The sequence below is a fragment of the Benincasa hispida genome, chromosome 4 (genome assembly GCF_027475165.1).
Source record: "Benincasa hispida cultivar pf3 chromosome 4, pf3_genome.v1.1, whole genome shotgun sequence".
Lineage (NCBI taxonomy): Eukaryota > Viridiplantae > Streptophyta > Magnoliopsida > Cucurbitales > Cucurbitaceae > Benincasa > Benincasa hispida.
In genome coordinates, this window is record NC_143481.1 from 29,796,347 (window position 1) to 29,803,804 (window position 7,458).

The 7,458-nt window shown below is 35.6% G+C and overlaps 1 protein-coding gene across 6 annotated transcripts; it reads right to left on the reverse strand.

The window, feature by feature from the left end:
* Positions 1-1,480: 1,480 nt before the first annotated feature.
* LOC120075145 (HSP20-like chaperones superfamily protein) lies at positions 1,481-5,050 on the reverse strand. 6 transcript variants are annotated; one of them, XM_039028322.2, is made up of 5 exons: positions 4,957-5,050; positions 4,609-4,708; positions 3,212-3,259; positions 2,118-2,403; positions 1,481-1,968 (listed from the first exon to the last, which is right to left on the reverse strand). In XM_039028322.2, exons 4-5 carry the CDS (start codon positions 2,278-2,280, stop codon positions 1,697-1,699), a joined length of 435 nt encoding a protein of 144 aa, XP_038884250.1. In that variant the 5' UTR covers positions 2,281-2,403; positions 3,212-3,259; positions 4,609-4,708; positions 4,957-5,050; the 3' UTR covers positions 1,481-1,696. The 6 variants fall into 6 exon arrangements, with proteins under 6 accessions (XP_038884250.1, XP_038884247.1, XP_038884248.1 ...); XM_039028319.2 differs by having other exon boundaries at positions 2,118-2,329; positions 4,957-5,047; XM_039028320.2 differs by having other exon boundaries at positions 2,118-2,329; positions 4,827-4,979.
* Positions 5,051-7,458: the final 2,408 nt, after the last annotated feature.

Consider the following 7,458-nt stretch of genomic DNA (forward strand, 5'->3'; position numbering starts at 1 on the left):
ATGGATTATGTCGACTTTTGTGATAGTTTACTAGGCTATTCAAGTAAAAAATAAGAAATTTTAGATAATTGTGTAATTAAACTTATTTATTTAGACTATACGTGTAAAAAGTTACATATTTTATTTACAAGTATGTGAGTGAAACATACAAATATGTGTAAGAAAAGAGATATTAGTGAGAGAAACATGTATTAGGGGCACATACTATCATAATCATACTTGTTCAAAGCGTGTTGTCTACGGTCGCATGCTCATTATTACTCATAACAACTCATCTTTACCGTAAAACTTTTTGCACTTAATGTGTGATTCTTTTCTACTCTACGTGTGCAGGGTAGCGCATCAATTATTCCTCAAAAAATCTACTATAGGGTAGGATTAGTTGCCAATACTTGTTACCTTGGTTGTATGCTAAGTAACCCAGGTTGTTTATCTCATATGTTTTCTCAAATGTTTTCTAGTAATTTTCAAAACCTTTTTCTCAATCCTGTTTTCTAAAGTGGCTCTCTCAAAGAGGCGCTGAAGTTGCAAAATAGGCTAGTTGTGTCACCAACATTCCATTGTTAACTCAGCTAACTTACTCTAGGACGGGAGCAAGTGTCGTACAAAAGATTCTATTCGTTTCATATGCCCAAATTTAAAGCGATCACCAAAATTTTATTCTATTTATAAATTTTAAGAATTTTATCTCTTTTCATTTTCATGTTTTTTAATTTAATGTTTAACTTTATAAAGTAATTAAATATTATACAATCAACACCCTTCTAATCCAATCAACACATTTGAAATATTATACACTCTTTAACCAAGTATTTATAATAATAATAATTTATTGTATAAACAACTTTTTTTTTAGTTCAAACGTGTGGATTACGAAAATTTAAACATTTAACTCTTGATCGAAAATATGTCTTGATGAAACAACTCTTGAAAAAACCAAACTTAAATACAAGTATCTTCTTGGAAGTAAACATACAAAATCCACATTGAATCGTAATACTAAAAAAATGCTCAATTACAAATTTAATCTGATGGTGTGTATTGATTAGTCCATGAACTTCTAAAATTTTCAAATAAGTATACAAACCTTCAAACTTGTGGATAGTAGATTTTTCCTATTAACTTCACCATTTTTTTAACAACAAATAGGAGATCAAATTTCTGACTTCTAGAAAAAAATATCATATCAATTACCACTGAACTAAGCTCAATTTGACCATTAACTTCATCAATTTAACACCTATACAAAATGCCAATTGTATTGATAGGAAATTATATAACATACAACGAAACCATAGTAGGTGGGAATATTTCAAGCGGCTAATAGAGACAGGTTTAGGACTAAGAGAACAGGTTTATCAATCTTCCAGGTGTATTTAATTTGCAATTGGTGCCAAAATTAGTCCAATCATTTTCAAATCTCATGTAACATCACATAATCTATGATTAATGCAATCAACATTTCATGTAAGCATGAGTGTTATAGAATTGGCAACAACTTGTTAAACACATAATTAAAAGTACAAGAACATGATGGAAACTCTGACCAGTTCGGGAGAGAGTTCATGTAATTTAACGCCCCAGGTTCATACAAAGACAAAATTAACATTGAAAAATACAACTACTCTAAAAAATTTGGGTAATGCCAGTGCCTGGTAATCAAATACAAAAGGAGACGGCAAATCCATGTACCTACTCACAGTGGTGGGTGAGAATCAGCGACTGTAGGATGTGCTCTGGACTTCATAACCACCACTTCCAGAATGCCATCAGGCCGGAAACTAGGCAAAGACAACCGCGGATCAACTGGCCCAGGCAGCTTAAAAGAAACCGTAAAAGGTCCTGGAGGACACAGTTGCTGGACTTTCATCTGGTACATAGCTGATGACTCTTTTAAAACGCCTGGACCTGTCATCACTCCTTCAATCTGAACCTTACCGTCACTTTTGATCTCAAATTTTACCTTACCTGGAGATTTGTCTAATTGGTTATCTCTCTAATAAGCAAACAGATGATATAATGGATCGGTCCCGGAATTAACTTTTCATAGGTATAAGCAGGATTAGATCAACGCAAAAGCAAGATTGACAGAAAAACAAGACAAAACGAAGACTTACTTCGATCTTTTCGCACACCAGGCAGTGCAACGCGAAAAAGGTAAGCACCTTCACTCACGCCAATATCAACAAGACCAATAGGAGGGCCAGAGCTACCTTCCTTGGCTGTTCCAGTTAAAATAACTGATGGCTTCCGCAACGTCTGATCACCATGGCCTTCCATGCCGACTTAAGGCACTTTGTAGAGTATTTCTCTGATGTTTTCAACTCACCTGTTAATGAGGTGGACAGATCTTAGCGTGGATACAAGAACTTGTAGCATTTGATCCATGATGATCAAAGGAACCTTCGTATAAATGTGAAAATTTTCAAAAATATCAAAGAATGTAGAATAAAAAATATATGAAAAAATTGCAATAATTGACAGAAAAATAACGTATATAACCCTATCCTAACTTGCAAACAAAATATGGCAATGATATTTCACTTTCATTATTTATAAAAATGTATCCTTCTTAAATTCAAAGGTACAAAGTAAATACTAATTACTAAATACAACTCAGTATCCTTAATCCACCTTCATGGGAGTACTAAATACTCTTTAGACTGGTTGCCCTCATATAAATGTTCCCTCTCGTTTGTCATTGAAAAAAAAAATCATAAAATTAGTGAACTGTTTCTTTAAGTTTGAGACAACTTGATTCGCCAGAAGGTTCCCACGCTTTACCTATCTTGTGTGATGTATTGTGTGTGTGTGTGTTTCTTGGCTGTGTGGGCCGTGGGGCACTTCCATCTGTATCCCTTTTACCTGTAACAATTTTGCCTCACAAAGAATACATTACCTAATAAACCAGATAACGGTATTTGACCATAAAGTAAGTTCCATTAGGTGACATTCCCTTTTAAATTTCGAGCAGACATTTAGAACTTCTTTTGCAAAGACAAATCTGGATTACAACAAGATATTTGAACTTCAATGAACTTATCTTAAATGGCTAACCTACAAAAATCATAATTGTTCCATAACGTTTTTATAAAGTTTTCCGTGCTTCTCTCAACAAACTTTGTGTAAGCAAGAACTCTCTTTTCATGGTAATGCATGTTATAAATCTGCTGATGTCAACATGGTAACACAGAAATAGGGACCTCAATACCTGCTGTGTATTCCCAATGGAAGAACGGCCATGACTATATCCCAATGCCTAAACAATAAAATAATAAATCAACAATTAGGAATTTGACTATGAATCAATCATACTACATTTTATGGGCCAAATGGTTGTTTGACAAACAAAGCCAGATAGATCTTGAACTTAATGCAAGGACATTTTCACTTATTCCTCACGTACATAATCAATATAATTAAGTTGATATTTCTGAATTTTTTTTAAAAGGTGAGTGCAATTCAAATCTTTCAGTAATAAATCAACTCAATGACAGATGAAAAGGTATCTAAACCCTGAATTTTGCTACTAAAATTTTAAGTTTGCCACCATGTGTATCAAAAAGATTGAAGATGGGATAAATAATAATATCTAGGTGTAAGATCATACATTTAATAAAAAGATAAGTAAAATAAACCCAAGGCTGATAGCAGAGGAGACAAGAAATTATTATCACACCTGAACTTGTAAAGTTAAAATAATCAAATGGATTCTGAATCGTTATACATTATATAGAAGTTGTCTTTGTCAGGCCCTCCTCATCTTATGAAGGAAGAAAGATCTCATAGACATATTTGAAAAAAAAGTTGGCTAGTTTAATGGAAGAAATTGAGTTCTTGAATAAGGAAACCGATTTAATTACTATGGACAAGTTTCGAATGTAGAGCATAAAAGTCTTCCTATGGTGGCTATCTCACCGGCCTTGTATCTCCCTAAAAACCAAAGAGTCAACGTATGTAATCATATTGATTCTTGAGAAAACTTCATTAAGTGCAGGTTTAACTTTCATCAAATTGAATCCTCTGGTCATGAAACTAATACCTTCATATGCTGACTTTTTCATTTTATATGTGACCAGCTGGGGCTATTTTTTTTGGTGGAAAATGCTATTATCTCAGAATTCATAGTTACAGTGATAGTATTGTATCCTTTTTAGAAAGGTTCAGGATTATGGTATAAGTTTGGGCACGTTTTTTACCTATTTGATTAGGTTGCTAGATTTTCTCCGGTGAGAATAGTTGAGATGTGAGCAAGTTGATCCAATATAACATATAAATATGTGTGTGTGTATGTAGAAACAGGTTAACACATTTCTGTGACATGATTTTGGAAACTTTGTGATCGAATTTAACGTGATTTATAAATTATTTTTAAGCAATTTTCAAATTAGCTAAGAAGTATTAATTTCAAAGCCTATTCGAGCTTAGGTTAAAAAAAATGGAAAGTTTCTAAACCAAATACAAGATAAAGATGAAGTTCGTAAATCCACATAGACACACTCCAAATCAAAGAAAATAGCAAAGGATTCTACAAATCAACCGACCACAAATAATGACAACAACCAGATGGAAAATTTTCCAAGAAGAGGATGACGATGAATCAGTTACCTAATCCTTTTTCCTTCTCCCTTTACAAACACCGAACCAGTGAAACAAAACGGGAAAATATGGATTTCTTGATTCCACCAAGTCCAGCAATATGAAAAATCTGAACACAACAAATGAACGTTGCAACCCGAGAAAATTGGAATAACAAGGAAACTAAAACAGAAAATCAAAAAAAGAACTCATCTAAGAAATTAAGATGAGGAAAAGTTAGAAATCACATTCTGAAGGCTTTGGTAATACATGGAGAAAAGCGACGATGAAAGCAACATTGACGCAGAATCGCACAAGGAAGTTGAAATGATGAGGAAAAGAGAATCAAAAGCGAAGGGCCATCAGTGGAAACAGTACCTGAAGCTGAAGCTGCTGGTGAAGAGATGAATAGAAATTTGAGAGAGAATTTTATGGAGAACTCCTCATTTTATGGGAAGTGGGAAGTTGAAGGGAAATTTGTACGAATGATCCAATTTCTTAGTTCAAAATGTCAAATGACCCATTTTTTAAAATTAATGTCAATTGACCCTCTGCTGACATCATCGCCATATCAAATTACATAAATTACCCTTACTTCTTCGTCTTCTTACCTTTTTACTGAGAACCCACCAAAACTAAAAACTCTTCATTCAAATTTTCCAAGGCTAACGGCTTCGTATCGCTCATAAACTAAAAAATTCTTTAGAATTCATCATTTCGGCTTGCAAACGATTCTACTGTCGCCGACAAATCGAATCTAATCGGTAAATCTTTCAATCTGTGCCTGAAAATGTCTTACACTGATTGGTAATGGGGCTTTGTGGGTCGTTCTGGGTTTAGAAATACACTGATATGGTTTTTTTTTTTTTTTTTTTTTTGTTTTCGATGTGTTCTGTGGTTGAAGACGAGTAGAAAGAGTTTGTGAGCGAGATAAGTGAGAGTGAAATCGGTAGAGCGATACTAGAGAGAGCGATACCAGAAAGGGTGGGTCGTTCTGGGGTTTATAAATACTGTGAACCTATGGTTTTTTTGTTTGTTTTTTTGGTTTTCGATGTGTTATGTGATTGAAGACGAGTAAAAAGAGAGAATGTGAGCAAGATAAGTAAGAGTTACTAGAGAGAGCGACACCGGAGAGAGCGACACCAGAGAAAGGGATACTGGAGAAAGCGACACTAGAGAGAGCGATACTAGAGAGAGCGACACCGGTGAGAGCGATATCGGAGAGAGCGATACCGGAGAGAGCGACACCGGAGAGAGCAACACCAGAGAGGGCGACATCAGAAAGAGCGAATCCAGCGAGATTTAAACAGAATGTTGTTTTACAATTTTTTTTTTATGAAGGAGTTTACTGATTGAATCTTTATTTCATGCATGAGTGATTTAAGATGGCAACACATTTCAGAATACCCGAAGCCAACCGATTTCCCGGTTAAGTAACAAGCTTGGTCCACATTGCTAATGCAAACATGATTGTGAAGGAGAAGCTTACGCCAAGGCAGTTGGACATGTTCAAGAGAACAGTTTTTGGGCGATTTGTAGATGTTGATATGGTGTTTAACAGCCCAATTATCCATCACATGTTGCTGAGAGAAGTTAAGAGGACGAGATCAGACTCAATGTCATTCTCTGTTTATGGAAAGATTGTCACTTTTTCGAAGGATGACTTTTTGTTGATGACTGGTTTGTGGCAATCCCCAACACGAGTTGATCAGAACCAGCAGTCCTCGTATGAACTTGCTATCAAGTATTTTGGTAATCGAGTGACGAAGGACACCTTACATCCCCATCAACTTGAAGAAAATACAAGGAGTTGGAGTTTGAAAATGATGATGATGCTGTGAAGATCACAGTAGTTTACTATGATGAGGTTGTAATGATGGGGAAAAACAAACAGAAAAATATAGTGGACCTCAAACGTTTTAAGGACGTTCAAAACTTAGAGTACTACAACAGTCTTGATTGGGATACTATTATTTGGGAGAGGATATTAGATGCCCTAAAGACTGCGTTGAATAATAAGAGCAGTCTAAACAAGACGAGGGTCAAAGGAAATAAAAATTACCTTGTGAAGTACTCTTTACATGTATCTCCACAAGCGTTCCAGATAAATTTGCTTAACATAATAATCGTGTTGTTTGATTTAACATTACTATTGTTCTTAATATATTTTAAATTTTATTTAGGTATGGACGTATGAGATCCTAACTTCATCGATAGCTGGGAACATTGCGGAGCGAAGGAGCAAGGTGGCTTTGCCCCGCATATTACGATGGTCATACTCCCACTCAATGTCCTTCAAAGTACTCGAGAGAGAGATATTTGAGTCTAACAATGTATGTTTACTCTATGCATAATATGTTTATCTGGTTGTTAAATTGACACTAACCAGTTTACTGGGTTGTTAATGCAGATAAAGGTTAAAGAGGGTATCATTTCAAATGCTGAAAGGAAGTTTGGGATATCCCAGTCGACAAACGACCTATATTTGATCTAGATGCGGATGATGATAGTTCTGAAAGTGACAATATGTCGACTAGTGATGGGGGTAGTGCTAAAAGTGAAAGTGACGGTGATGATCATCGTGGATATGACAATGATGAAGTTGTCAGAGTGGAGGGAGGGGATGAACCTGAGCATTCTAAGCACGAGGATGCTGAATATGGAAGGGTGGAAGGAGGGACATACACACCTAATGATGATATGTTCCATGATGTGATGGGGGACTTACGCGATGAGGACGAGTTGAACCAACTTGATGTCTATCTTGCGGATTCCCGTAGAGAGCGAACTGTGGATGAGAAGTGTCCTGAGTGTGCTCCCCACTGCAGGGAGGGAGCCAATCCTGACGAGTCTATTTATTCGTACCTACGGACCATTGAA

Excerpts from the sequence above, each read along its gene's own strand:
- LOC120075145 (XM_039028322.2), bottom strand. The coding sequence starts at position 2,280 with ATGGAAGGCCATGGTGATCAGACGTTGCGGAAGCCATCAGTTATTTTA. Across the intron at positions 1,969-2,117 it reads TGGTGTGCGAAAAGATCGAA|GTAAGGTAAAATTTGAGATC; the intron begins GTAAGTCTTCGT and ends ACAAATCTCCAG.